This window comes from Fusarium falciforme, chromosome 1 (genome assembly GCF_026873545.1).
Source record: "Fusarium falciforme chromosome 1, complete sequence".
NCBI classification, from domain to species: Eukaryota; Fungi; Ascomycota; class Sordariomycetes; order Hypocreales; family Nectriaceae; genus Fusarium; species Fusarium falciforme.
In genome coordinates this window covers 4,938,145-4,966,104 of record NC_070544.1, presented here as the reverse complement: position 1 = coordinate 4,966,104, position 27,960 = coordinate 4,938,145, and the positions used below count along the sequence as shown (strand labels likewise).

Below are 27,960 nucleotides of genomic sequence, written 5' to 3'. Positions count from 1 at the left end.
CATAAGACGGTGGAGAGAAGAGGCCGAACTACGAGCCGTTTTTCGCTAAGGACAAACAATAGTGGTATCATGTATCCAACGCCGTTTATATGCGACCGGCGCGCCTGACCCCTTTTTCGCCGTGTTTCCCTATTCTCCCTAATAAGAGGGGATGCGGCCGTATATGTACGTTAGTTGCTAGTATAGTGAAGCCTACAAGCTTCACGAAAGGAGGGCTTGGGATACATGAAGCGACCTAAAAGTCGCCAAACACCCAGTTCTCACGTCGGCGGAGGAAACCCGAAGGGATAGGAGGTCCGCTCTTGGTCGGCGCGGCACTGCTCACGGGCAGGGGAGTCTCGCGGAACTGGCCACCGGGGATCGTTTGTTGAGGGGGGGAGTTGATGACGGTGGAGGATGGTGTGTTGATGTGGGTGGTGAGAGTCTCGACGACAGTCTGAGCGGGCTCAGCGGGGGCGTCTTCGCCAGTGGCCGAGGGCTTGGTCGAGATATGAGTGATGATGGTCTCGTAGACAGTCGAGGGCTCCGGCTCTGGCTGCTCGACGTTGGTAGCGCCGGCCGTAGGGCTGGAGGTGACGAAGGTCAAGAACGAGGAGGGAGCAGTTGGGGGAGTGCCAACAGCTTCAGAGGCCTGGTTAGAAGGCGAAGGGTTAGAGACCACGGGGTTGGGGACCACCGAGGTAACGACACCATTGCCAGCGGTTTTGCTCCTGGTTACCAAGATTGTAGTCGTAGACGTCTGGGTAGTATCAACCGTGGGCTCAGCGGCAGGTCCAGTGGTCATGGACTCGGCGGGAACAGTGACATAAACTGTCGTGACAGTGGCAGGCGGCCGCACAGTCTCTGTGACGGTCACCGTAGCGACGCCATCACCACCACCGATGGGGGCAGACGACGAAGGCACGCCAGGGGCAGAAGGCTGGACGGGCGATGAGGGCTGAACAGGAGAGGTTGGCTGGGCAGAAGCCGAAGGGAGCACAGCGCTACCGCCCTCGTTACCATCAACATCGACCTGGTAGTTGTTGCGCATCTGGGCCTCGATACCAGCAGAGTAAATGTTCTGGTCATCGACCCAGTCCAGGCTCTCCACGTCCTTGGCGACAAACGAATCAGCCTGGGCGCCAGTGATCTTGATGTCGATGACGCTGGAGTAGCTCTCGTTCCGGGCGATGGCGTCCATGGTGAAGCCGTTGGGGTCCTTCTCACCGCGCATGAAGGTGCCGGCCCAGGGGAATTTGCCGTTCTTGGTGGCGTCCATGTTGATCTTCTCAGCGTTCAGATCGGGCCAGTCCCAGTACCAGTAGATGGTGTAGATGTCGCCGGCCTTCAAGTCATCGGGGAGCTTGATGTCGGACTGGCAGGCGAGCTCCTTGGTGGGAAGGGCGCCCTTGGGAGCGAGCTCGCTGGACCGGGAGGTGCTTAGTTGGCCAGGGTTGGGCTGGTAACACTGGCCGTCATCGTAGTTGCGCGTAGCGATGAGGCGGCCGCGCTTGTCACCACCAGTGCCGTCCTTGTTCCAGACCAGGTGGACGTCAAAGAGCTTCTCCTGCTCCTTGGGTTGGGTAGTGCCGTAGAAGTACAGAGTGCCACGGTTCTTGGGCTTCTTCGGCTGGTTCTCAGGGAGGGTGGTATGGCCATTCTCGAGGTGCATAACGGCGATGTAATCACCAGCGGAGGCCTCGAGCATGGGGTGCTGGGGGTTCTTCTCAAACTTGAACTTGTTGAGAACCTCTTGGCCAGAATAAGCGGGCTGTCCAGCAGCCGGCAGGATGTTCTGGGGGATGGAGTCGGTAAAGGGAGGGTTGGTAGAGTCGCGGGACACGTATCCGCGAGGGAAACCGATGTTCCCAATCATGGTGCCGTTTCTAGCCAGCTTGTAGGCATATTCGACCCATGAGTGAGCCGAAGCAGACGAGATGAAGGTTGCGCCGGCGAGGGCGAGGGCGGAGGCGGAGACCTTCATGATGAAAGTGGTCGCTTGTTGGTGTTTCGGACGATAGTCGGATGCCTTCAAAGTATTGTCGGTAGAGTCGAGATGGTGATGATGCTTTCGAGCAGGTTTGAAAAGCTTTGGGGAAGAAGAAGAAGGGTAGAAATGTATAGTCAGGTCAAAGCCGTGGTAGAAATGAATGTAAATGACGAGGCCTTCTCTGAAAAGGAGCGACAGAGGAGGCGGAAGCCCGTCACTTTTGCTTCCCAAGCCGGTGATTTATTGTTGCCCGATTGATGAAAGGGAAAACAATTGTTATTGTTCGCGAGAACAGCGAGTGAATAAGGGCCTTTTTTGTTTTTTCCCCTCTTTGGCGGCTGGTGAACACTGTCGATGGATGGATGCGGCTTTGGCAGTGTCAAGCGGCTTTATTGAAATGAAGCCCGTGACCAACGATAGACGACTCAATAACCTTTTTCGGTTCTATAGGTTCCTTCTCGATAGAGAAAGATAAAAAAGTGATTGGTATTGTTTGAGATGTGAGGAACAATCTCAGAGTGTGAAGCGAGTTGTGATGGGTTCCCCGGCGTCCAGCGTAGGTTTGAGAGAGTCAGTCCAGCTGAACTAGAAGAGAGAGTGAAGAGGAGTAAAAAAAAAAAAAAAGCTGTAGTGCTTAAGAAAGAGAAGTTCAGAATCGAAGTTGGTGACAAAGGAAAAAAGAGAAAAAGGAAAAGAGAAAATCACCCCCTCTAGTTGAGCATCTTTGACGTTCGTGACTCACGAACTAGAGTGACGCGTTGTGAACGGGTGAAGCAGAAAGGTTATCGACAGAGTGAAAGTACGACAGCGAACCGGATGGATCAGACCCAGAGATGTTGAGAAAGAGGAGAGGACGGGGGTGTTGTTGTTGGGCGTGGGAGGACGAGTGGTAATGAAGGGGTCCTTTTTCCTCGCACGAGAGGCAGGCAATCAATGACACAAAGGTGGACACACAAGTCAAGACGGCAATTTTTTCTTGGAGAGCAGGCAATAACCAAGTAGGCACCCGGTGAACGAAACACTTTGAGAAACAGACCAAGTGGAGGGTGGGCAGTTGATATCGTGAGTCCGGAGAGCACCATGGCCTATCGTTGGGCACCGCGACGGCGGTCATAGAAACGGGCCTGGCAGAGACAAGGCGCGGCTGGGATGGATCTCAACAGCATCGCGCATAATGCACAGGCGGGATGGTACGGTCGACCCGGCCTGATGGGCAGACTCTTCCTTGCTTCTGCTTCGTCTGGGGAAGCGCTCAAGGGGGGGTCATGTCGATGGTCCAGACTTTCAGTCGTACAAGGCCCTGGGTTAGGGAAACGACCGTGTTTCAAGTCTCTGGGAGAGATAGCCGCCCGGTTGGATGAACAGCCTCATTCAGACGCGGGTCAGAGTCTAGGTTCACCCAAGAATAGCCATGGGAGTCAAGAGTCTAGAACCCTTGCCTCAACTTACAACCTAGTATGAGGTCGAGTTGTCAGGTCTACAAGTATTGGCTGTTGGCGCCCGGAGAAAAGTTTTGGGGTTCGCGGGCGTCTAATGAAATTGGCCCCGTTTACAAGCGCGCCCTCTCCCGGCGGCCCATTGGCCCACAGGCGACCACTCTCTCAAAAAACCAACAGGGATTAAATACAGGGAATAACAGGCCCTGGATAGATGATGTCTTGGTTCGCTGAGACTTTTCTCTCCCAGTCCCGTGTCTCAGAATACTGGGAAGTAAAAATACATAGGCCTACCGTCGCGGCCTTGTGGGCTCATGGACGACTGGCACCGAAATAGACAGATTCTAAACGCTGACGAGGCCTTGAGGAATATTTGAAACCGGGCATGCCCTCTTTTCTTCTCTTGTTATCTTTATCTTTCCTTCTCAATCTTGCTCACGAGCTTCGTCATCGTCCCACAAGGTCAATATAGTGGTCGCGTCTGCATTGACGGACAATGTTTGATGAAGCGCCTGCCAAAAAAATCTCTTCACGAAGCCAGTCGACTCGTGACTTGGAGAAAATCATCTGACAAGACTTGTTAGAGATGAGTGTTTTTCTCTCTTCTTCTCTCGTCTTCCTTTGATGGTTGCCGTTTCATGCAGTTGTTGCCCAATGTTGTGCATTGGTTATGCAAAACAAGCAAAAGCAGGCAAACACTCCCTCACCCACTTCAACTGACCAGGGTTTCTATCAAACAAAGAACGAGAGACCCTGTCAAGTCAGTTGAAACCCCCATCTTTTATATGACCCATCCATCTTCCGCTCTAGAGTACAATTTCGCAATGTTGCAATCCAACACCAAAAATGCCCCCTCACTTTGACGCTTCACTTTAAACTCCCTCAGCTCATTCATTCCACTTGCAACTCCTTCAACTCAATCTTCTCTTCCTCCTCAAATTCAATCTATCGTCCAAATATTCAATAACCCCGCCCCCCCTTGATCCCCATCTCTCTCTCCCTCCCGCACACCCCCTCCCTTGTCATGGATGTTAGTTAACCTTTATTCCTCCGTTTCAACTTTTCGCACCCCACGTTTCCAAAAGTAGCACAAAGAGCATCCCATCTTGATCATCACCTACGTCAAAGGCATCTCATATCTTTTCTCATTTTTCTCGAAAATCCTGGCGAAAATCATTACATCAAAGGCTTTCCTTCCATCACGTGCTCCTCCATACCGGGCGTGTCTTTGCTCACAAGTGTAAAAGCCAATGTCTCACCCACTCACCCCCGGACTGTCTCTGTCCTTTCTTTTGACATTAGCGTCAACCGATTAACTGGATCTAATGCCCTTTCTTCTTTTCCCTTGGCTGTTTCGTTTCCTCCTCTTACAGGGGAAAAAAAAGACTTCGATGATTTCTCACCCCCTTCTAGACGTGTTTCAATATTGTTGCCAATCCCGCCTGGTGAAGAGACATGACATTTCGTTTAGACGCCCCTTTGGAACCTTCGACCTGAAGATCCCCTCGTGCCTGCGTTCCCCGTGGAATGCTATCAACTGTTCCTGTTCCTTGCTTTAGCTTCAGGTCGTGATGCAGTGATCGGCTAGAGCCCGTCAAGTGCAAACTTACTTTAATGACAGATGAGCTCTGCGGCGTTGGTTCAGGAATGATGACTTGGACGCATCGAGAACATGAGGCGCATCTTGGTTTGAAATCTTGAATCTTGAACTTGACTAAATTAAAGCTTCTCATAAACTACCAAATAACATATGCCCGTCGTTTCTATAACCAAACATGGTATTACTGTCGTGAGTGACCAAAAATTCATGTCCCATACTCATACTCCCTCAACGCCGCCCGCAAATACCAGTACATGACCATGACCATTGTGACATTGCAGCGTAAATGCATCATCAACCACTCCCCCCGTGTATCACATCCCCATCAATGACTCGCTCTCTTAGATGCTTCCCTTTTGTGAATGACTGACGAATGTGACCTCATCCATGCCCAGTTCACCATGCTCCAGCTGCCATCGTGACCGGCACATGGCCCTCAATCGTGTCCCCCCTGCGCCGCTTCATCGGCCGTGGGCTACCGTCACGATCTGCTCCCATCTGTGTCCACTGTGACTGTGCCCACAACGAAGCTTGGTCGCTGCTTGGTTCCACCTTGGCACCTTGTGAGCCCCAGTCAGATCCCGCCCCTGTGCCAGTTGACCACCCGTCCAGCGTCGGCATGTCCCAGCCCTGAAGACCGTCGCACTCTGAGTTGTCATAGACAAGAGGGTTTGACAGGTCCAGTGCAGTCGTGGCAGTTGGGCCCTGGAAGGGATTCACTGCCGACATGGCGGGTTTGAGATCTGCCAGCGTTGTCTGCACATCGTAGTAGCTTTGGCTCTGTGCGTGTCCCCCAACAGACTGGCTCTCGCCCGCCGTGCTGCACGTCGAAGGCAAAAAGCCGACGCCTGTGCTCGGGGGCATGCCGTGGTCAAAGCTGGTCGGGTACGACCCTTGTAGGCCGGCTGTTGGTGGAGGCGTAGCGAGCCCGTTGGAGAAGGACTCGAACAGCGTCATTCCATTGTTTGCTGCCGGCACCGTTGGCACCTGCGCCAGGCTCACGTTGGTGTCCCACGCAGAGCTGAACGTCTCATTCATGGCCGCCGTCATGTGCTGGTTGATGGAAGGCGTGGGCGACATGATGGAGTCCCTCGAGACTGTTGCCGACGGGTAGACGAGAGCCTTTTGCTGGTGATAGCGGGACATGGGGTCGTTGACCGTCAACCACCGCCATGACGTGCCAGCCGGCTTGAACACTGGGTTGTACTTGTACCATTGGTTGGTCGTGTTGAACCGCCAGAAGATGATGGCCTGTCGAACCCACCGCGTCGAGTCGGGCGCACATGACCAGAGCTCTTGATACATGGCCACCTTGCAGATGAGGTCACTGCCTGTGAGCTCACGCCGGGCCCAAGAGGCGGCATCACCGTCATCCTCGGATCGCTTTCGCTTGCTGCCGGCCCGGTCAAGGTCGTGCTTCTTGCGGTCGCCGTCTCCCTTTGACCGCTTCTCCTTCTTGTGCTGGTGCTCCACGTCCGGGTACTGCACCGCCTGGCTCAGGATGCTCGCCCATTCTACCGCGGGGAACGGGACGTGGATGTCCTGTCGGGGTCGGCTGTGGCAGTCACAGTCGGGCTTGGAGTCTCCGCATCCCCGTCGGTGGATTCCCGTCTCGTTGGTGTACACACCCTGCTTCTTGTCGTCGCCATGCAGCTCAGCCGGCCGGGTGAGGCGCGTCACACACTTCCACCGGTGGTTCTGGAGGTTGGGCTGCGTGATTGCCACCTCAACAAAGCCCGTGAGCTCAGACCCAGAGGGGAATCGGGCGTGGTCGTGCAGCTCCAGAGTTGCGCACATCTCGAGGAGCAGACACTCCTCATCCCGGGTGGGAAGATCCAGAGTCTCATAGATCTCGGGCGCATCCTTCTGCCATCGCCGGGTAACCGTCTTGACACAGGCAGAGGTAGACCGGTCCAGCGAGCGAGTATACTCGTGAAGCAGCACATCCTTTCCAAGAACAGTAGGGCTGTCATCACAATTGCTGTACTTGTTCAGGTGGGGGAAAGACTCCTGGTCCAGAGGCGTGTCATGAGAATCATAGGCAATATCATCTCTGATCTTGACCTCGGACGACGAGACATAGACCTCTGCCGTCTTGGGTCGGACTGTGATCAGAGACTGAAGAGCCAGGAGCTGGGAGAAGTACTCGTAGTTGGGCTTGACATCAGGAACTCGGCCCTCTGCCAGAGCAGTCAGAACTGGGTTGGACTTGAACGACTCCTGCTCTTCCTCGTCGTAGTAGTCATCAGAGTTGGTCGAACCAGGCTCCTTCTTCTCCTCAGCAGGGAATAGGAAGTGGACTGCCAAATGTTAGTTGATTCACTAGTTACTGGTCATGCAAACTTACAGCATCGCAGATCTTCAAAGAACTTCTTGACCACTTGCATGTGGCTCGACACCTGCTTGCGTCCCATCTGCTCAATACTGTCATTGCTGTTGTCGATTCGAAAGATTTCCTTGCTGCCAAGGATAGCAACGCAGATGACAAAAATGTATTCGCTGATCAGCATGTTACGTCCGTGGAGCTTTCCTCCCATGGAAAACTTGCGACGGCCCATGTGAGGCATAAGCAGGACAGCTAGAGCATGTCAGAATAGTTTTTCAAATATAGGAAGGGTTCTTACAGTCAACAAAAGCATCCTCGAGCTCTGGCCTCCTCCACACACCACCCTTATCTTTTTGGGTATCCTTGTGTGCTTGCCGGTTGCGGTATTGTCGGAAGGCAGGCCAGAAGTAGAGGGGGTTCACGCCGCTTCGAGGCCTCCTCTGGAAGCCTCGAGGCTGGTTTCGTGGTGTAGGGACGCGGTACAGGCAGTCGAATGACTGTGAGGGAACCATGGGAGCTGGGAGGCTTTGGGGCACTGAGGGCGAGATGCCCACAGGGCTCTGATAGCATGAGACCATGCCGTTGAAGTTGTGTGATTGCGCGTTGCCGTTGGCTTCCCGCAGAGGCAGGCGGCTGTTGTTGTGGTAGGTTCTTCGAGCATCTTGAAGGTAGTCCGGTGAAGGTGTATATCGCTGCGACGACAGCACCGGCCGCGGGTGATAGAGTGATGAAGACATGGCAAAGGAGTAACTGCTGCTATAGCAGTGGAATGCCGGCAAGAGAGCTCACAGGAACAAGCTTGACACAGCTGGAATACCGTTCGCAGCTCTACGTATGCAGACAATGAACAGACAAGAGAGGATGAGAAATGCTGGAAGGAATTCAAGACGTGGAATGGTGGGATAGATGTATGCTTCTGAAGAAAGGAGGTCCAGGCACTGGAACGAAGAATCGTCAGGAGAAATCTAATAGACGTCTATAAATCCAAGACTCGGGAGCAGAGTATAGATAGTCTGAGGACCGTGTCCGCCGAGGCCAGGGCTGCCCGCCCCTCCTCGACCCAAAAGATCAAGATCCATCGCCATCCCATCCACAAAGGGTGGGAAGGGCGCCCCAGCGGCGGGGAACTGAGCAGGCTTCGCCCGGAGGGATGTCTACGTCGAGGCGCCATGGCGGCCAATCGAGGGCACTTGCCCAAGCCACCAGCACATGGCAGCTTTGAGGTCTGATCGAGGGCGTTAGTATGCAAGGGAGCGTCAGGGCGGGGCCGCCATGGTCCATCACCAGGGGAGGCGTCCATCTCCAGGGGAGGGTGGGGAGGGCGTGTCTCGAAACAACTTCAGAGACATCTTCACCCCGAACGGCCCAAGGTATGTGGACGAGATTAGAATCAGACATCCAGAGGATCCGCAGTTCCCCTGTCAGGGTGATGAAGTCTTGCACCAACCTCTAGTTCCGATCGTAGCCACGCTGGATAAGCGTTGCGGAATATGCATGTCATCCGCTCGCCAGCAACCAATGGTCCCTTGCCAAGGGAGAACGGCGCAGTCCCTGATGCGAGCGAGGCCATTCGCGTATAGGACACTCAGCCTTGTCGAAACTCTGGACGAGGCCATCGATTCGATTGAGCCTGTAGTCTGTTTTCTCATTCTCAACTCAGCTCAGCTCAACTCAACCCTCCATCTCGTCGTTCTCGTTGCCAATATTGACCCGCGTCCTCCCTCGTCCAGTCAACTGCTGGAGGGCGACCTTGTTGACCTGGCCCCCTACCTTCTTCTGCATCTTTGCGATCTCCTCCTCGGCGTCGACTGCCTCTGCCTCCGCAAAGTCCAAGACAAGCTTGCGGCCCAGCAAGTGGGTGTCCCTCAACGCATTTAGCGCGTTCTCGGCTTCGCGGGGAGTGACAAAGTCGGCAAAGGCAAAACCCCTTGGGGTATAGTCAGCCTTCTTAGGAAGGCGTACCGATCTGAGCTGGCCGTACGTCCCAAACAGGGACCTGATGTCCTTCTTGGTGGCTTGGAAAGGCAGGTTCTTGATGATGATCTTTGTGCGCTGTCCTGCGGCCCTCTTGGCCTTGTCCTCTCGCCGTCTCTCCTCAGCTGCGTCATGCCCCTTGTGCGATGCCTTGACGGCAAGCGCGTGATCGTCCAGAACATGGCCGTCCATGACTTTGAGTGCAGCCTGCGCTTGGCTCTTTGTCCGGAACTCGACAAAGCCGAACCCCATGCTAAGCGTCTGGCCTGGCTTCTTGGGATCCATCTTGGTCTTGACCCTGGCCGAGACGAATCCGTCGAGGGACTGAAAAGCTTCGGCAAGCCTGGTGGTCGACGTCGAAAAGTTTAAATTCCGGACAAACAGCGACGTCGTATCCACGTCGTCCTCCGGCTTATCACCGCGTGACAGCAGGTCGTTCACACTAAGGTTTTGGACCGTCGGAGCCGGACGATCCTTTAGGGACACGGCTTGATCCAGTTGGTCGCCGCCTCTGAAGATGTCACTTGGCGCCTTCTCCAAGAAGAGGACGCTATCTCCAATCCGGCGATACGCAAGCTTCCCAAAAGCGGACTTGGCGTGATTAGGCTGCGTGAACTGCACAATGGCGATTGTTCCGCTAGGAGGCATCAAAACTCTCAGCACGGGCCCAGACTCCTCAAACAGCTTACGGAGCTCGTCGATCGTCGTCCCATAGGGAAAGTTCTTGACCAAGATGGCCGTGTCGCCCCGCTTCTTTGACTTGAAAGCCTCCAGGTCCACCCCGTTAGCGGCGAAATAGGCTTTGGTCTCTTGGATGACGCTCGTCTCTGCGATAGCCTGCTTGACGGCCGCATCAGCAGAGGTAGGGTCGAGCATCTCGGATTTTGAAACACCAAGACGGTCAGCGACCGACGCGTTGACGGCGTCCTGGCTCATGTAGAGCGCATTCCAGTTGAAGGTACTGGCAGATGCTTCTTGTTTCTTCCGAATCATGTTCTGCTTCTTGAGAGGGAGCTTGGAGATGGCAAACTCGTCCAACCCTGTGTCTCTCTTTGCGCTGGCAGGAATGATGTGGAGGATACGCCCCTGAAACGTCGCCCCATCCATGGCTTGGAATGCTTCAACCGCTCCCGACGGGTCACTGAACAGCACCAGGGCAAACCCCTTGCTGGTACCTGACTTGTTGGCGGGTAGATGGACCTGACGTGCATTGTTAGCCAGTGCCCAGCCATTAAAAGTCCACCCAGAAAAATGCAACAAAATTGACAACAATTCAGACGATCGAAGCATCTACTAAAATATTCGCCCTGGTTCTCATCAAACACCGTAGTGTAAGCTGTCCCTATCAGGGGTTCATCACGTTGTCGGTTATAAAAGACGAAAAACAAATAAACAATCTTGAAACATACCTCTTCAAGTGTGCCGAACCCTTCAAAGGTCTCGCGGAGATCCTCCTCAGTGGCACTATAGGGGAGGTTCCGGACAAAGAGCCGAGACGTTCGGCGGATCGCCTCAAGTGAGTCGTCTTTCGGCGGCTCACCCCCCGATTGCTCGACCGTAGGCTCTTCAGCTGTCATCTCATCCTCATCCGAGGGGTTGGCCTGGGGACTGTTGACGACGTCGCCTCCCTCGGTATGACCAGTCTCTTTGGCAACAGGCCCTTGCGCAGGCGTTCGTTCCAGATCATCGGGATCAACAAGGTCCAGCAACCTGTTGGTACGTGAACGCAGCCAGTCGTCATCCTCTGCAACTACTGCCGAATGTTCCAGATCTGGTTGTTTGGTCTCTGATGACTCGACTGTCTCTTCATCTGCAGGAGTTTGCATCTGTACATCGGCGGGGCCGGGTGTTTCTTTCGGGCGCGGTGCTAGAGACTCCGAGGTTGGGGCCTTCTCCGGCGCCTCTATCCTGCGCTGCTTCTCCCTTCGAGTCGGGATCTGCTCGTACTCGTCGTCACTATCCTCCTCGGGAACGGCGGCGGCTGGTATCGCAGAGGCGCCGTCAGCCTGGTGGGCGTTGGCAGCATCTTCCAACGCGCCCTCTCCACCGGTCTTCATGACCTGGAGGAACTCGCGCAACTTGGGATCCGCCATCTGAGGCTCATCTCGCTTTCGCTTCCTCGAGCTCGCGTCCGAGTCCTTCACGATCGGACGCTCCGTGCCCTTGGTGATGGTGCCTGTGCCTGTGCCTGTGCCTGCCGACGCATGTTTGGAATGCGAGGCGTTCTGGCCTTTGAGCAGGGCGGGGTCTGAGATCTAACATTCCATGAGCAACAGTCAGTCAAGACATGAGGATGGAGTCGCTTACAGGTCTAGCTGTCTCAACGGCGATCTTGGACATGCGAATGTAAGACTTGTTGAAGTACTTGACTGCCTTGGTCGCATCGTCCGAGGTCTTGTAGCCGACGTAGCCAATACGTCGCTGGGGAATCAGCTTGACATCGGTAATCTCGCGACCCTTGGCGGAGAAGTGCTTCCGGAACTCGGCCTCGGAGATGTTGGGTGGCAAACCCTTGATGAAGATCCTTGATGAGGCCATTGCGAGTATGATCTGATGATGTTTTGTTGATGTTGACGTCTCCCAGCAATGGTGAATGGTTCACCCGGGGAGCAGAAGTTGAACGCGTCAAGGCATCTTTTGGACGTGGGCTTTTTATGAAGGGAGAGGAAGAAAAAAAAAGTTTGCTACCCATTCTTATCGTTGAGGCTGGGGCCTGTTGCTGGCCCGTGCACTCACGAGCTCAACCCCACCATGTGCTTCTGAATTGCATGGAGAAGGAGACGTTATTCTTCACCGCTCTCAGTGAGTGATGGAAGAAATTCCAGCGAACGAGTTAGACGCCACTCAACCTGCCAAAAGATGCTGCAAGCAGAAGGATCTCTATTGTTCAATCAGTCGGTACAATGCTATTATATCTTGCAGCCTAATTGCTACCCAGAGATTCGGCTGGTGCATCGAGTCAAGAACCGTGGTCGCGAAGGCATGGATCGCCCCTGAAGGCTTAATGCAGAATGCAAAATGCTGTTCCAAGGCGCCAAAATCTGCATCCCAAATACCGATGGTGTTTATTTAGGGTTCATCGAATTGTTGAGCTGTGCCGAATTGATGAGATTCTACTCATGGCAGGTTTTGATGAACAATTATTCATTCATCTGCACTCATTAGTAGGCTGCATTGATAGACCGACATAGAACTCGTCACTCATCATCATACTTCCTACAACTAGTATCCAAAATCATACCACTTTGTCACAGAATAGTTGAAGGAAAGGTATGTGAATCAGGATAAACTCTTCTCACCGCTGCATCAAAGCTCAGCGCCTCGGCGTTAGCCGTTTTTTAGACGTAAAGGGGTATTGTCACACGACTGTACCAAGCCAATGCCTAGAGACACCTTTGTAGTTGGTGTTGAGGTAGGGCTATGAGTTTGAGGGGTATAGGTGCCCTCTCGATGCCATTCTCGCAACATCTCGATATGCTCACTGTCTTCAGAAGCTCGCAGGACAGCAAAACGGCACATCATGAAATGCCAATCATACAAGATAAACACAAACATCTCCGCATGGTCTCCGAGCAACTTGAATTAACTTTTCTTAGATGGTGGAGGTTCAAAATCTGGAAAGATTCTGAAAGTCTATTAGGACTGAGAGTGGCTAAATTTGGCAGTGTTGCATTCCGAAGACTTCATTGTCGTCACCTTAACTCCTATGTTCTCCTCACATCGTTACAATGAATTATGGTAAAATAAACTGAATATTCTTCTGTGATACTCCTTTCCCATACTGTTCCTCTTGAGGGGTGTCTGGAAAATGATTTCTTTATGCACCTCCTGGCACAAGTTGAGCCCTCCATACCACGAGCCTGGAATGACCGGTGAGGGAATGCGGATGCAAGCCATCTTCGTTGGAGAATTCTTCCCAAACCTTATGGAGGGGCGGATGACTTTCATCAGGCCAGCTTTCTCCATCTTGAGGACTATAAGAGATCCTCTGGGCGCTGACCTCTACACTCCTCCCCTCCATGAGATGTTAGTGTCCGGGGGCGAAGACAGCCGCTCTGGCATACACTTCCCTTTCTCATCACCTCTACCCCTACCTGATGCTCTACGAGATTGTGGAAGACATCGAGCCGACTTTTTGGGTGGATTGGGGAAAACGGACCTCGACAATGTGTGGCAGTCGACTACCGCCTTACCAATGCCAGATGCTTGGGAGCAGCGGTCAACCAACCGAATTATTTTGAGAGTCATCCTCGACCAATCATGAGAGCCTGAGCTTTGCGGCTATTTGGAAGTACTGGGGAGCGGTTCATTTTGCAAGAGCTTGGAGTGTTTGTCCGGATTTGGTGGCTATCCAACCTCAGCTCGGATCAGGGTGCACCTGGGCACCCAAATCAGTCTCTCCGCGGTCACCGGCTTTCCGAATGAGTGTTTTAGGGGCACGAGAGAGGAAACTACGTAGTCGAATCATTCCGCCGGAAACCCGAGCCAAGCGCGAAATGCTCGACAAAGTCATGGATTGACAACACCGACAGCGGAGGCGGGTCGAGATATTGAACACATGGCCACGGCCCTGGATAAATGTAGGTGTATGTACAGCTTTCAATATCTGTTCCGGAAGATCCGGAGGATTTGAAGAGTTGGCCAGGGATGTTCAAACACTTTCGCCGCACTCAGGTGGTTGGCATGCTGAGGCAAGTATTCGCTCTTAGATCCGAAAAGTAGACACCATCAGTTCGCTCGTCGGTCAACGGGGATCTCTCTTCTCTGAGGCAGCTGATCTAGGTGGCCAATGGGTCTATGCATGATTTTCTCCATGTATCTACACCGCCGGATGCGTTATTCCAGGCCGTTGGATTGCAGAGGCGAGCAACGGTGAAGCCGTTACGACCAGCATTTGGTTCATTCCTTGCCGTGAACTTTGTTCATCTTTGGGTTTTATCCCCTTTCTGTTTTGCATCATCATCGTGCAGTGGGTTACGACTTGTAGCTACGGTATGAGTAACTAGGTAGTTGTACTGAGCTTCGGGTTGGCTCGTTTGCCATTTTTCTCCAAGATGGTAATCTGATTGTAATAACTTAATGCCCAAAACAGGCCCATGTTCGAATTTTCTCTTCGTCATTTATTTAATCCTTGTGTTAAGATCTCGCTATGGATGTGTCCTGTGTATCTACCTCCACTACGGAACAAAATGAGCTTGCGTGTCAAGGCCCCAAGGATGGTTCCCGGCAAACACAATGTCCATTTGATACAGTCCACACTGGTTGGGCGATGTGGCATTGTTATCGATCACAGGGTCAAGACACAATCCATGGCAAAGTGTTGTTTCAGTTGTCATACAGGGCAATCATGTTAGCTTGTTGTAAGTCGTAAGTGAAGTAGAGTTTGGCATCTCCTATGTAGAGAGAGATAAACGAAGTCGGACTTGACATTGCATCTCATATTTATATGCTCTCCTCCCTCTCTACTGTCCAATGTCTTGACTATAACTTTTTTGTGTGCGATAACAGAGTAGGCGTGGTGTTAGCACCGTGGGCCAACTCCTCAGTGTGAGCAGTGACATTATGGAAGGCTCAGGAGAACAGGCATGATTATCCACAGAAGATAATCAAACTCACTGGATGAAACACAAAGAATTTTTACAAACGGTATAGAGTAGATAGAATCATCAGCAATAACTACATGTGAGTTGCAATCTCAGCTCTATCTTCAGGTCCAGGGTAAGCAATCCAAAAAGTGGACCTAACAAGTACCGGTGCGTGCCACGCCGTGTCAGGGCAGGTCCCAGCAGCGCGTGCACGTCCCCCAGCGAGGCTACCTTACCAAAGGAAGGTACGGGCACCTGCCAACCCACATCCAACGTCAATAGCCAAACAAGCAACACGACTGCATCCATCCCAAACACGCGACTCCAGAAAAGCATCCACTTCGCAAGGCTACCTACCTACAGACAACATATCGCTGCGCTGCATCGACAACATCACCTATCGATTAATCAAAACACTCACGCCTTTGCCCTGCGCCCTGCGATCAATCGATCACCACCGCCCGTACGTGCGCCCAAGCTCCTTGAAAGGGGGCGCCGAGTGAGGCGTCCAACTATCGTCGTCCACACGCGCCAGCCTCACGCACCTTAGACGACTCTGCATGCTAACAAGTCATCTCCCCAGTCGCATCGCATTTGATACCCGCACCGAGAGACCTCTCCGACCTGCACAATGTCCGACATCAAGCCAACCGAGACCCCCGCGCCCCGGGAGAAGCTCGAAGGTGGGCAAATTCTTTCCTGTTTTTCTGACCAGCGCATCATGCTAACAGAAGACCAGCCCAGATCAAGTCCGCCGACATGGTGAGATGACCCGAACACGAACTGTATAAGCAAGAAACGATCGCTGACGAGGATTGGAATAAAGACGGAAGACATGCAGCAGGAGTCGATTGAAGTTGGTATGCTAAACACCAACGTCACCTGATGGCGCAGGACACAAGGCTGATATGCTCGCAGCTCAGGAGGCTATGGCTAAGTTCACCATCGAGAAGGTTGGTCCATCAGGTGCCATGATTGGATTCGTGCGATCACAGAGCTGACATGTCTTTGCAGGATATCGCACAGCACATCAAGCGGACAGTTCGTACACCCCCAGAAGCCATCACAGCCAACCACTTACTCACCCTCTTCAGTTTGACGAGCGCAAGGGCCCTACCTGGCATTGCATCGTCGGCCGGAATTTCGGTAGCTTCGTTACTCATGGTGCGTGGTCGAAACCTTGTCGTGATGCTTTCTTGCCATACCCCTGGGCTCGATCGAGTCATGACATTCCTGGGACCTGACTAACACATACACACCTCTGCAGAAACCAAGCACTTCATCTACTTTTACCTTGGCCACTGCGCAATTCTACTATTCAAAACGCAATAGGCATGGGAGAAATGGCTCACCGGTGGGGGCCTTTGGAAGAGCTTGTTGTGAGCGAGAGGGACGGTGTGGTGGGACAAGGAGAAGAAAGGCAAAGAGGCATCGCGTTTATGGCTTTCCATGCCATGCCATGCCGTCCACCCAACCCTATTTGCCTATGTACGAGACGGACGGCGGTAGAGCTTGCTTGCTCGCGGCTGTACTAGGTTCATGATCAATAATGAGGGGCGCTCGCCCAGTGATTCCACTTTGTCGCTGTTCCTGTCCTCGGTGATGGGTCCCGAGTATGTCCCTGATGAGAGGCTTCACGCCAGTGAGTGGCTTGAGATCGGGTGTGCTGTTCCGTTCCTGAGACAGATGGTTGCCAGCGTGAGACAAGTTCATCTTCTTGTCATCGTCCCGCGCCGAGAAGAGTCGGACTCGTCTTGGTTCGTCATCTGTAGCTTGCCGTGGAGGCACAAGACGGCTTAACTAGGATCGTCGATTTCTGCCCCATCTCAGCATCACTGACATCGCGGCAGGACGCATCGTTAGCCCGCGCGATCGTCGGCCCATGGACGATCCAACGCCATGTTCACGTGGAGTCGATGAAGCTAACCAAGACGACTCCTCTCTTACAGCACAGCACTTTAGAAAACTCGCCAGCACTTTTTTTTGGTGCCAAAGTCAAATGCCTCCCCCGTCTTGCCGTCTCGGTTCTAGCCTCGGGTCCCCTTGTGCAGTTTAGTAAACACCTCTTCCCGAACGATCCAGTCGTTGAAAAGTTTCGTTCAAAGGGAAGCTAGACATCTTTCGGAAACTGAAAAGAGTGCGGGCAAACACACGCCAAGTCCAGCCCCATCAAACGCCTCTCGCGGGGTGGGAACCAGCTCTCGGGGGTGGGTGGCCAGAAGTGGACGACGAGGGATTTGGGTGGCTTCGGATTTGGGACTTGACTCTTTTGCTCTCTTTACCCGACAAGACTAGGTTTCGGGCGGGTTCTGTAACAGGCAGAGTTGTGATACCGAGATCATATCACTCTCTTTGTCGTCAAAGCGCCAATGAGCAATGACATGAGTTGAATAAAAAAAAGTCTATCACAGAGGGGGTCTTTGCAACACCCATGGCTTGGTGAGGGACCCTCGTGGGATCATCAGGGACTTGTATGGGATGACCTCGGCGGAGGCCAGAAGGAATTGGTCAACCGGTCTCTACGTACGTACGACGTGGGGGACAGCAGAGAGAGAGAGAGAGATCAAGCCTCGGAACATGGTCCGGCCGGCCGTTTATCTCTCTCGGGGATATTGTGTCGAGTTCACGATGGATGGATGGACTCGTCAACCAACGATACGTACAGGGTTTGACAGAACTCGCAGCCGAGCACCAGAAGAAAAAAGTAAGCATGCAACCCGACTTATGCCGGAAGGGACTTGGAGCGTTCTGGAGCTCATGCAGTCCGACTCCATCGGCACCTCTCTTCTGTCTGTCTGTCGACCATTGTTCGTTCGGGTATCCAAATGCCCAACACCACCACGACCCAGTGACCACCCCATCACGCAGTCCCTCGTCCTCCAATAGACCTAGCGCTAGGTAGGCATGGGGGAATGGCGTCCCCCCCAAAGCAAGCGTTCCGTGGCCCACCCACCCGCCCGCCAAGCTGGTCCCAGTTCAGAGGATCCTGGTCGAGAGGGGACCTCTTGTCTCTCATCTTTGGCGGGCAAAAGAGAATCAAGGTATTAAGTAGGAGCAATTATTCCATACAGTAAGTTACTCAGTCGGCAAGATCAACGTGATGTTGCTCAAGAGCAGCTGATACGAAGGTCGAATGGCCTTCTTTTCGAGCTCTCTTCCCTCAGCCGAGGGGTGAAGGGACGTGAGACAAACATGTCAAATCTCGTCAAGGTGGCGATACAGGTTCCCCCTCCCCAATGAGGATTTGCGTGCCTGAACTCTAACGAAAAAGCCGTTCGTCAGAGGGGACGACGACGACAAATACAGTACAAGGCGTGGCACGGGCAATGAGGAGGGGGGGCGGCGTCAACGCCCTTCGCTGACGGACTTGCAGCCCGCTGTGCCCGATTGGCATTACTTGCAGCGGGCCTGTCCGGTTTCTGATAGAGCAGGTGAAAATGGGCAGTGATGGACTTTGACCAAGCACTTCTGTCGTAGGTGGCAGTTGGGCGAGAGACAGAAATGGAGTAGATGTAGGCTTACAAGACGCTGACATCCATGATGACATTGCAGACCAACGAAGCTCTACTTCTCGACAGTAGAGAACAGAGCCCCGGGTGTAATTCGGCCCTTTGGCAGCGCCTCTCTGTGCGTCGTGGTTCAAGCTGACCTGCAGGCACAGGCGAGTGACAGGGATCAAGAACTCTGGAAGCTTTTCATCCTTCTCTTCTCCCTCCTCAGACCCAGTGTAGGATCTTGTTTCAAAAAACTGTGCAAAACTTCATCTCTGTACCGCCAAGACTCCCAGGTAATAAGTCGTGACGCTCGGAAGCCGGGTTCCTTGCTCCAGGTTCGTCTTGTCATGGTTCGTTCCGCGGCGCTTGGTCTCCGACATCCTTGCTTTCTCTATCCATGGTCGTCTACGAGATGAGATGGCACATCTAGCGGTGCGCTCGTGCTGAATCTAAAACCGTGTTCCATGAGCCAAAAGAATCAATGTCTTGACACAACGGTGCTACCCTGTTGTCCAGTGCCATTTTCTCGCGTCGGGTATTATTGCAGCCGTGACCTCGGGCAATCGACGTTGCTGCAAGTGTGCAGCAATGAAAGAATAATTGCCACAATGGTTGTATCTTGAGGCACCTCTTATGACGCTCCAGCTGCAGAGTAGTCCTGTCCTCGACGTGCACGTATTGCATTCCCGACAGCCTTACGCCGCAAGATCCTGGTACATATATGGACCATAGTAGATTCCCCTCGACCCCTCGATGCTCAATCTTATAAGTATTGGGTTTTGGGCAGGATAAGTCTGTAAGGGCATTTTAGCAATCGTTTCTCAATAGAAACCCATCTTCGGTCAATTTTCAGCTCCTCGCGTCAATGTGATGATGAACGGTAACCCCTGGATATCAATCTAAAGGATCCACGACTCCCTCCTCCGATTAGTTTGATGAACCTCAATAGTGTGAATAGGAACAAGCAGCTCCAGCGCGAGATTGCGGTAATTGACATCTCATAAAAAGGGATATCAACCGAGGAAAACAACCCCCAGCGAACTCGAACTCGAGGGAGTTGAGAGATCCATCCTCGACATACAGCAAGGATAGATCCCTGGTCATTTCACGAAGACTCGAGAGCCGGCGGGTCCTTGGTCCCTGCTGAATCCCAAATGCCACCTGAATCATTCGGCAAAAGATGGATTCGACTTTTCGGTCCATCGCCTCCTGGCTATTTGTCTGCCCCCTTCTTCACCTTGAGGCTTCACGTGCGTCACCAATTGCAATAATTCAAGTTTGATTATTCCCTCCCTCAAGGGTCCGGCATCGACACATCCCACGTCGCAGATGTCGCTCCCTCTCCCTAGAAAAATCCAGAAAGTAATCATGGGCAAGGCGGCCCAGCTCAGTAGGCGCCTGCACTTTTGCCCTGTTACTTTCTTTTTTTACCCTCTTGGATGTACGAGCGAGACATTCTGCTGGGCCATGTCAAGTCAGCGCCTCTTCGAGACACGAAGCGGCCGTGGCGTACGCACGTAAACCGCGGGATGCCAATGCAGACCAGCACCAGCCCAGCCCATCCCATCTGGACCCGCCCGAGTTGTCTTGCTGGTGTGTCCCACTCACGTCGGCCAAGCCTGTTTTCAACTCATCAGTCTGATGAGCTGGGGTTCTACAGGCAACGAGGTAGAACACAACTCGGATCATAAACAGCCCTGATGAGCTGCAACACGGCAATCTGCGTGGCCAAGACCCGGCGGTCTGTTGGGGAACCTCGGGACCGCAAGGACCCGTCCTCCGGGACTTTGACGGATGCAGGTGGTTCGGACGTGGGATGTGAGGTGGGCGTGGGATCAAGGCGGAGGCATGAGTCTGGAGCCGTGGTCAACGTGACCACCATTGAACCCGCCAGGCCTGCCCAGATCTGGTGTCATACACATATGCGTCGCTCCCCCCGGTTGCCTGTCAATGAGTAGGTCCTCTCGGTTCCAAGAAAGATGGGTATTGGTATCGTAGCGGTGTCTACCGGGCGGCTGATGCGTACCCAGCTACCTACAGTACCTGGCTCGGGAGCGCCCAGCGGTCTGAGAGATCCAGAGGCGATGGCACCTCGAGCGACGATGTTGTCTCGGGTGGTTTCACCGACTGAGATCCAAACGCTCCATGACCGGTGAAGCGAAGCTTGCCCACCTGACCAGTTTCCTCTCTTCTCAACCGTCGCGGCATTGGGCCTCAGTAGGCGCTACGCGGCAGCCTTGCCTTGATATCCTCCCGTATTGGGAGCTGTGTGAACCCCAGGCCAACCACAGCGGTGATGTCAGAGAGCAGCAGGCCAACTTGCTGCTTCACCAAGACTGAGCCCTGCATACCGCCGCTGAGAGCTCGAGTGAGGCGGCGAGTACTCCCACGCCCCCCATTGCTGTTTGGGATGGGATGGATGTACCTCCCGCCCCATGTCGAGCCAGGGGTCTTCCGCCGACCAGGGCCCAACTGCCCCGGCGGGCTCATCCCTGCCCCCAGGCACCGCTCGCCTGCTGCTGCTGGTTCTATTCGCGGACTGGCGGAGTGCCACGAGCTCTTGGGACGTTTCCGCAAGAGGCCTGGCGCCGTCGCTGCTTTTGCTGGAAAGCAAAAATTTGTGCAACGTTTTGGGGGTGAGCTCTGACCTGACGGTTGAGATGCGTTTAGGCTCAAGAGGACCAAGCGAGACGTTGCGACTTTCCAACTCTAAATTCTCAACAGTCGTAATACTCGACAATCTCGTATTTCAGTGAGGAAAGCAATTGGTGCTTGGGTGTTGTGACATGTCCGGTAGGGGGAAAACATGCCGCTTTGGCAGCAATACGATGATCGATCAGGCCAAAGCTGAGCCACGCTCTTCCAAGAGCTACACTTGGAGAAGAGGCTAGCCTGGAAATACCCCCCCAAGCAGGTCAGAAGCATTGTCATCGTGAATCATAAACATGAGGATTCGTCCACCATCATGACTATCCTATCCCGAGGAGACCTCTCCGGCCTCGGTGGAGTTTAAGGAAAGCCGGCGTTGCGGGGGCGGGGCATCAAATCGAGCAGGAGGGCATCCATCCATCCATTCGGCATCATGCGGCATCATCGCTCGCCGGAGGATATCGGAGACCAAAGTTGTTTGTTTCCGTCCTTGTTTTTGCTCGGTTGAGAGCTCCGAAGCTTTCGTTTCTTGGTGTTCGCCTCCCCCGCATCCATAGAGCGGAATCGCGGGAGCTCCCTCGATGCCTTCCGGCTAGGAGCGGTCCCTGTTGGCCGTTGCATTTGCCGCTCCGGGTCAGGTCAGCCATGTCTTGGAGAGAACGGCTGGAATTCCTTTCTTGGGGACTCTATCATTGACCAAATGATGCTGTGATTGGATGACCCCTAAGTCCAGCCGTGTACCCAGCCAGCCTCTCGTCAGAGCTTGTTCCACTGCGGCAATGTAGAGAGATAGACCATGTGAGTATCTCACTGCCTGATGTCGATTTATGTAAACCTCGACGGCTAGGCGAGTCCAATCTATCTGGAATGCCAAGGTCACTGCAGGCAATTTATGTAGGGTTCAGCGACATGAGCATGAGCAATTAATCAGGCTCGAGAACTATCCATCACCCGCATTCGGCCTGGATGCACCAGAACGATCCGGCCGCTGCACTGTTTGTCTTGGTATATCGGTCTCGTCTGAAACATGTCGTTCTCCAGCGGCCTGCAGAATCTGGTATTCGTGCTATCCTTCAGCAGTTGAAACCCTGCTCCACCAGAGAATGATCGACAACCATTACTTGGTCCAGCTATTGTCTGCAAGGTCCCGACCGCGCTCGCGCCAGTTGAGTTGGGGTAGCAGTGTACTGTATGATTGTCAACGGGGATAGATGACGCGAACGCAGACACTGAGCCTCAACAAATCGATTCGCCTCTGCTGAATGTGTGGATAGGATCAATCGCCTGCCATACACAAGTGTTAGGTACCATGAGCGTCTTCAATGGATGCCTCATCGGTCTGCGTCACAATGCTGACTGACAACGCAGAAACGGAGCTCAGCCATATGCTGCGCAGTTTGTAATGCCTTGGAAAACGGACCGTCCGATGTGCATCTGCACGCCACATAAACTCACTTGGGCTCGATTTTTTTTATGCAACCCTGGCCGATGGATCTAGTTCCTCCAAGCAGCTCGCCGGTAAAAGCAGCCAGGCCTCAGTCAGGGCCCAAGACACAAGACAGGTACCTGGAACATGGCCCTCCTGCGCCCTCTCCAATCAGCTCCGGCCATCGGAAAACCCGCCTCGGAGGTGGTCGCATGCTGAGCCGTTCTGAGCTGACGACAGGTCACGGACGTGCCGCCGAGATGGCTGTCGCTCGAGCGAGACATGCCCTCCAAGGCGCAGAACCCTTGGTCAGCACGGCCTCTGCGACGTGGTACGAAGAAGACGAGAGGGACCTTTTGCTTGTGCGTGTGTTCGGAATTGTATTTTCATCCAATGCCTCTCTGTCAAAAGATAGAGACAACAAGACTCAATAGTGGAGTGTGAACTGGGAGAGTCATATCATTCGGCCCAGATTCACCGCCGAGGGTCGCCAATCATCGGATCCTCCACGCCCTCGGTCGCCATGTGGCAGCGTCTCCGTACCTCGCATCTCCCACGTTGGAACGTCGAGTGCAGCAGCGAGATGCGCAGAAGAAATCTGGGACTCAGCCTCGCCCTGTTCGGCCGGGGGACAGTCCAGCCCAGCAAGCGGACAGGGATCCATAGACCCTTCTCGACGTTTTACCGCTTCCATAATCAGGCAAGCAGCCGACGGCAGAGGCAACGCGGCCAAAGTCGTCGAGGTTGGAGTTGCTTAACAATCCGCCAGCTCAACTCACCACCACCGCAACCGCAATAACAAAACAAACAGTCAGGCCGGCCTGTAAATAGAGTCGACAGCTCCACTGTCAACAGTCAAAAGGGCAAAGAGGGTCATGGGTCCGTTGCCGGCGGATTGGAAGCGGCGGCCGGGGGTGCTGGGATATGGGGATTTGGGTACGCGCTATTGCCGTTGCAGGCATAACAAAGAAGATGAGATTGGGCGTAGCGTCTAGAAGTTCATTTCTCAAAGGGAAAAAAGGGAGACGTTATATGAGGTGGGAAAGGGGAACATTGCCGTGAGCTGTGCTGTCTGCGTGTCCCTGAGGCTTCTGTTTCGCCTTGTGCTGTTTCATCCAATCCCTCGAGCTGATTAGACAAAGCCCTTTTTTCATCCATCTCAATGAGGGTTGACCGACTGCCCGGCCAGCCCTTTTCGGGAGCGGCCTGAGCATGAGCAGTTGAAAGGGCGACCAGCAAGCGGCCACGACCGACCCCGGCCGGATGACAGATCCGCCGTAGCCTCCATTCCGAGCCCTGGATGTCTCGCCATGGGCCACCCATGATGGGTCGTTCGCTCGCTAAAATGGTAGCTCAACCTGCTTGCTGGATCCAGCCCCGTCATGTCCCGTCCTGGGCTGACGACCTGACGGCCAATTGGGGTGCGGGAACCGTCACGGTGACAAGGGGAGACGCGACAATCCGGCCATTGTTGTTTTCTGAGGTATTTCACCAGTTCTCGTCGTCGACAGAGCCATCACCGGTGACTGCAAGATATAATGGCTCAAGCGGATGACCTTGACCCAGAGAGGCCCGGCGAACGGGACGGGAGGAACCCTTTGGCTTCTTCTGGGATGTGGTACTCGACTAGCTAGCCCAACGCCTTGCATGCATCCACCACTTGACCTCCGTTGCTGTGGAGCAACCTCAGATACTTTGCACGTCTGTATCCAGGTTGAAAGCTGAAGTGTCTGGACAGTAGCTCGCCGTTTCTTGAGGCCGCCACAGGGGGTTTTCAGGCGCCTCCAGGCGCTGTGAGCTGAAGGCCGATACTTTGGCTGTACCCAAAGAGGGACCTTGGCCGGTTGAGTCTTCCACACGCACCACCACGACGCACGCCACCGCAGCCACGGCCCCATGGACGCTAGCGAAGCTGAGTACTTGGGTGATACATTGGGTCAGTGAAGGGTGCTGTAAGTCGGCCTGTAAATTCGTGATCGACAGCGGGCTAAGGGCCTGACGTGCTTCCCGGCCAGGGCGCTGACAGTGCTACGCTGCCCATTCGACCCAGTAAAGCTGCGAGTAGCGTCATGTACCCCCCTCCCCGGACGAGTCTCCGTAGCGTACCGTGCGGGCGGCTTGGCGCACCCGGGGAGACTGCATCCCTTGACGCTGGTGCTGTTTAATGTCGCTCGCTGGGTTATGCTGGGTTTGTACTGTTCCAGGTTTGGAGTACTGTGCTGTGCTGGGCTCTGCTGCGCTGTGTCGTGTTGTGCTAGCCCGGCCTTGGGCGCCTCCTCCCCCCGGTCGATTTCCTGTTTGGCCGCCCCAATGGCCCTTGCCCACGCCCACGCCCACGCCCACGCCCACGCCCACGCCCACGCCCACGCCCACTCCCGCCCGTCACTGATGAAAGTGGTAGGCACTGGGCAATGCACAGCACCACACTGCAGGCAGGCACGGGTCCGGTACGGTACGGTACGTTAGGTACCTCCCCAACTTCCTTCCCTCCCATCTGCGCGCAGTACCTTGGTACACCCTCGTCTCGCTCTTTCGCCGCTGCCGCTCCCGTTCCCCCATCCATCGTCTCCGCTCTCCTCCAAACCTCCATCAACTTTCTCTCTCACTCCTCTCTTGCTCCTCGACAAGAGTTGCAATTCCCAGAGGGTGCTGGAGCTTCTTTGCGCTTGCGGCGTTGTCCATTGTTCCCGTCAGTGACAAACGCCCGGCGCCTCTCCTTTGTCCTCCTGAATCGGACAAGGCTGTTGCTGCTGTATCGGAGAAGGGCCCCCAGCCTTTGGTTCCCGTACGCCCAACCAAGTCATCACAACAGCGGCCTCACTCTCGGCTCACCTTGTTGGATGACAATGTGACTACGCTCCTCACCTTACTTTCGAACCCGCCTGCATACATTAACGAAACCTACACACTCCGACCGCACTCTTCTCTCAGCTCCGCCTCCAACCTTCACGGCTCGATCCCGCGTTCCCATCTCAACCTTCCGCCTCGACTGATCGACACAACATACACATCCGCGTCATTTCCTACTCCACGGCCTGCCCAGGCTCGTGATATCCTCCAGCATGAACTCGCTCAAGGTTCCCGAAAGCGGGCTCCAGCTGGAGGGCTCGACTGGCAAGGATGCCACCCTGCCGTCGCAAGCCTTCGCCCTCACCCTGAGCGACTTCGTCATTGAGGACATGATAAAATCATTCCAAAACGGCGAGAGCATTAACCTTTCCCTCGGGTCCAAGCCGGTAAGTACAGCAGCACGATGCCTTGTACCAGTCGCTGTCTGTGTTCGGCACGCGTATATGGTGATGTGCCCTTGGTATCGTCGTCGCTAATCCTCGACTCGTGTGCTAGACTCTCATCTACGGCTCCAACTCGCACGTCATCGCTCCTCCTCCCGACTCGCACCCATACGACCTCTACCTCACAAGACCATTCGAATCGACACGAACCGCCGAGAAGATCCCGCACCCCGGTTCCCTTTTCCAGAAGCCCAGGGGCGCCACATCGTCAAACAAGGCTCAGGTCGAGAAGAACATCGACGCCAAGCCCAAGACCACCAAACCCAGCAAGAGCACTGCGTCCTCGGGATTGGACTCTGACATCGAGGCTCTCCAGAATGGCCTCGCGGCTCATGCTGCTTCTCGCGAGAAGTCGGTCTCACTTGGTTCTCAGTTTGGGTTGATCATACTAACGTTTGTTGAAGGGCTCGCATGGTTGACAGCCTGCCGGCGAAGAAAGGCTCCATCAAGGTCAAGAGCAAGCTACTTGCCGGATACAGTTCGACTCCACGGTCTATCCCTCAATCCCCTGGCCAAGCTTCGATAGGCTCTCCTTCGATGACACCCTCGGCTTCGCAAAAGGATGACCGAGCCAAGGGAGACCGCGCTATGTTGGTGCACGAGCTTGCCGTGGCAGAGCGCAGCCTCGAATACCTAGCCGGAAAATGGACAGGCAAGCAAGAAGACTGTGAACCAACCCTCCGAAAGGTTGCCGATTTGCTTAACGATACCAAGAAGTGGGCGTTGAAGAAGCTAAAATGGAGGGAACTCGATGTCTGGAATTACGATTATGATACCCAAGAGATACGACAGAAGGCGATTGACAACGCAGTCCGACAGTACGACAAGCAGAGAGTCACTGTCTCTGAACCAGAGTGGGACAGGCTTCTACCTAAGGAGGAGCGAGGAACGGGCAAATCTCTGAGCCGAGTGCAGGCTAATTTGGGCAACACGGCAAACACACCGGCTATCACCATCGAAATGGCGGATGGTGGCTCTACACCGCGAGGCAGTGCGGAGTCTCTAGATGGAAGCCGACCCACGGCTAGAGGAGAGGCCATGTCGAGATCCACATCGAATCCTCTCCCTGCCAAGCCCAAGAAGCCAAGTGCACAGGAGGCTCAAGTCAAGCGCCTTTTGGGCAAGTCCAAGTCCAAGGCCTCAGCCTCGGCTTCAGCTTCATCCTCCAAGGCCCCGTCTACCAAGGCATCACCTACCAAGCCCCGAACAGCAGCGAGCAAGCCCAACGGAGGCCGTGTCCTCTCTCAGGCAATCATCTCGAACTCGGACAGCTCTGGGGATGAGGCTGCACCTGTCATCAAGGCCAAGCCGTTGCCCAAGCCCGTGCCCAAGCCTGCAGCTAAGACAAAGGATACGGTGGTGGCCAAGCCTCGGCCTTTGGTCAGAGAACCGTTGAAGCAACCGACAGTGACGAAGCGAGCCCGCGAGGACGATGATTCGAGCTCGAGCTCGGGGACGCCACTTTCGAAGCGAATCAAGCCCAAGCAGCCGCTGGCTGGTCCTCGACTCAAGCACCGCCCATCTGATGCTAGTCAGAACTCTCGCGGAACGGTCACGTCGACATCGATGAAGAGCAAGAACACGTCTCCGACCAAGTCGTCCCCTCTGGCGTCGTCACCGCCCACGAATGCTTCAGACCTTGAGAACGAGGCACCATCAGCACCTGTGGTGACGAAGAAGCGCAAGGCAGAGGGCTTGAGCAAGGCACCGGCGGCGAAGCGATCAGCATCCTCCCGGTTCTCGGACAAGCTTGTGCAGAAGGCACAGGCATTCAAGGTGTACTATGAAAAGTACGAGGCTCTACACCACGAGATTTCGGCGTTGGACAACCCACCAAGTACGAAGCTGGGCCACCTGATGGAGATGAGGGACCGGCTCCAGATTATGAAGAATGAAATTTACAGCGAATGCCGGCCGGAACGGAGCTGAATGGCGGCGACGGCGGCGGTAATGCGACAGGGAAGCCTTCGGGGGGAGGCTTTGATTTACAAGGCGCACAAGGCATGACGACCAATTGCTTTTACATTTTGCGATTTGCACCAGGGAAAACCGGAACTGCATGGACAAGAGGCTCTCGGACGGGTACAGAGCACTTTTGATTTGCGTTGACTTTATTTTGATACCACCTGATGAGCCACGCGGCTAGACTAGGCAAAGGCCGAGAATACAGAAACTGTTGAAATTGACTGTCGTCTGTGAACTTATTGT

The 27,960-nt window shown here is 54.2% G+C and overlaps 5 protein-coding genes across 5 annotated transcripts; 2 read left to right on the top strand and 3 right to left on the bottom strand.

Annotated features, from left to right (window-relative positions):
- Nucleotides 1-235: 235 nt before the first annotated feature.
- On the bottom strand, nucleotides 236-1,963 carry NCS54_00140300 (Hypothetical protein; the record flags this gene model as incomplete). Its single annotated transcript, XM_053147032.1, has 1 exon — nucleotides 236-1,963. One exon carries the CDS (start codon nucleotides 1,961-1,963, stop codon nucleotides 236-238), a length of 1,728 nt encoding a protein of 575 aa, XP_053003007.1.
- Nucleotides 1,964-5,401: 3,438 nt separating this feature from the next.
- On the bottom strand, nucleotides 5,402-8,068 carry NCS54_00140200 (Conidiophore development regulator abaA; the record flags this gene model as incomplete). The annotated part of the gene is made up of 3 exons (XM_053147031.1): nucleotides 5,402-7,305; nucleotides 7,353-7,583; nucleotides 7,630-8,068. The coding sequence occupies 3 exons, from the start codon at nucleotides 8,066-8,068 to the stop codon at nucleotides 5,402-5,404; spliced, it is 2,574 nt and encodes an 857-aa protein (XP_053003006.1).
- Nucleotides 8,069-9,002: 934 nt separating this feature from the next.
- On the bottom strand, nucleotides 9,003-11,843 carry NCS54_00140100 (Multiple RNA-binding domain-containing protein 1; the record flags this gene model as incomplete). The annotated part of the gene is made up of 3 exons (XM_053147030.1): nucleotides 9,003-10,505; nucleotides 10,715-11,560; nucleotides 11,613-11,843. The coding sequence occupies 3 exons, from the start codon at nucleotides 11,841-11,843 to the stop codon at nucleotides 9,003-9,005; spliced, it is 2,580 nt and encodes an 859-aa protein (XP_053003005.1).
- Nucleotides 11,844-15,521: 3,678 nt separating this feature from the next.
- Nucleotides 15,522-16,222, top strand: NCS54_00140000 (Dynein light chain; the record flags this gene model as incomplete). The annotated part of the gene is made up of 7 exons (XM_053147029.1): nucleotides 15,522-15,573; nucleotides 15,630-15,652; nucleotides 15,717-15,750; nucleotides 15,809-15,843; nucleotides 15,905-15,931; nucleotides 15,985-16,054; nucleotides 16,158-16,222. 7 exons carry the CDS (start codon nucleotides 15,522-15,524, stop codon nucleotides 16,220-16,222), a joined length of 306 nt encoding a protein of 101 aa, XP_053003004.1.
- Nucleotides 16,223-25,521: 9,299 nt separating this feature from the next.
- NCS54_00139900 (E3 ubiquitin-protein ligase) lies at nucleotides 25,522-27,681 on the top strand (the record flags this gene model as incomplete). Its single annotated transcript, XM_053147028.1, has 3 exons — nucleotides 25,522-25,695; nucleotides 25,805-26,103; nucleotides 26,157-27,681. The coding sequence occupies 3 exons, from the start codon at nucleotides 25,522-25,524 to the stop codon at nucleotides 27,679-27,681; spliced, it is 1,998 nt and encodes a 665-aa protein (XP_053003003.1).
- Nucleotides 27,682-27,960: the final 279 nt, after the last annotated feature.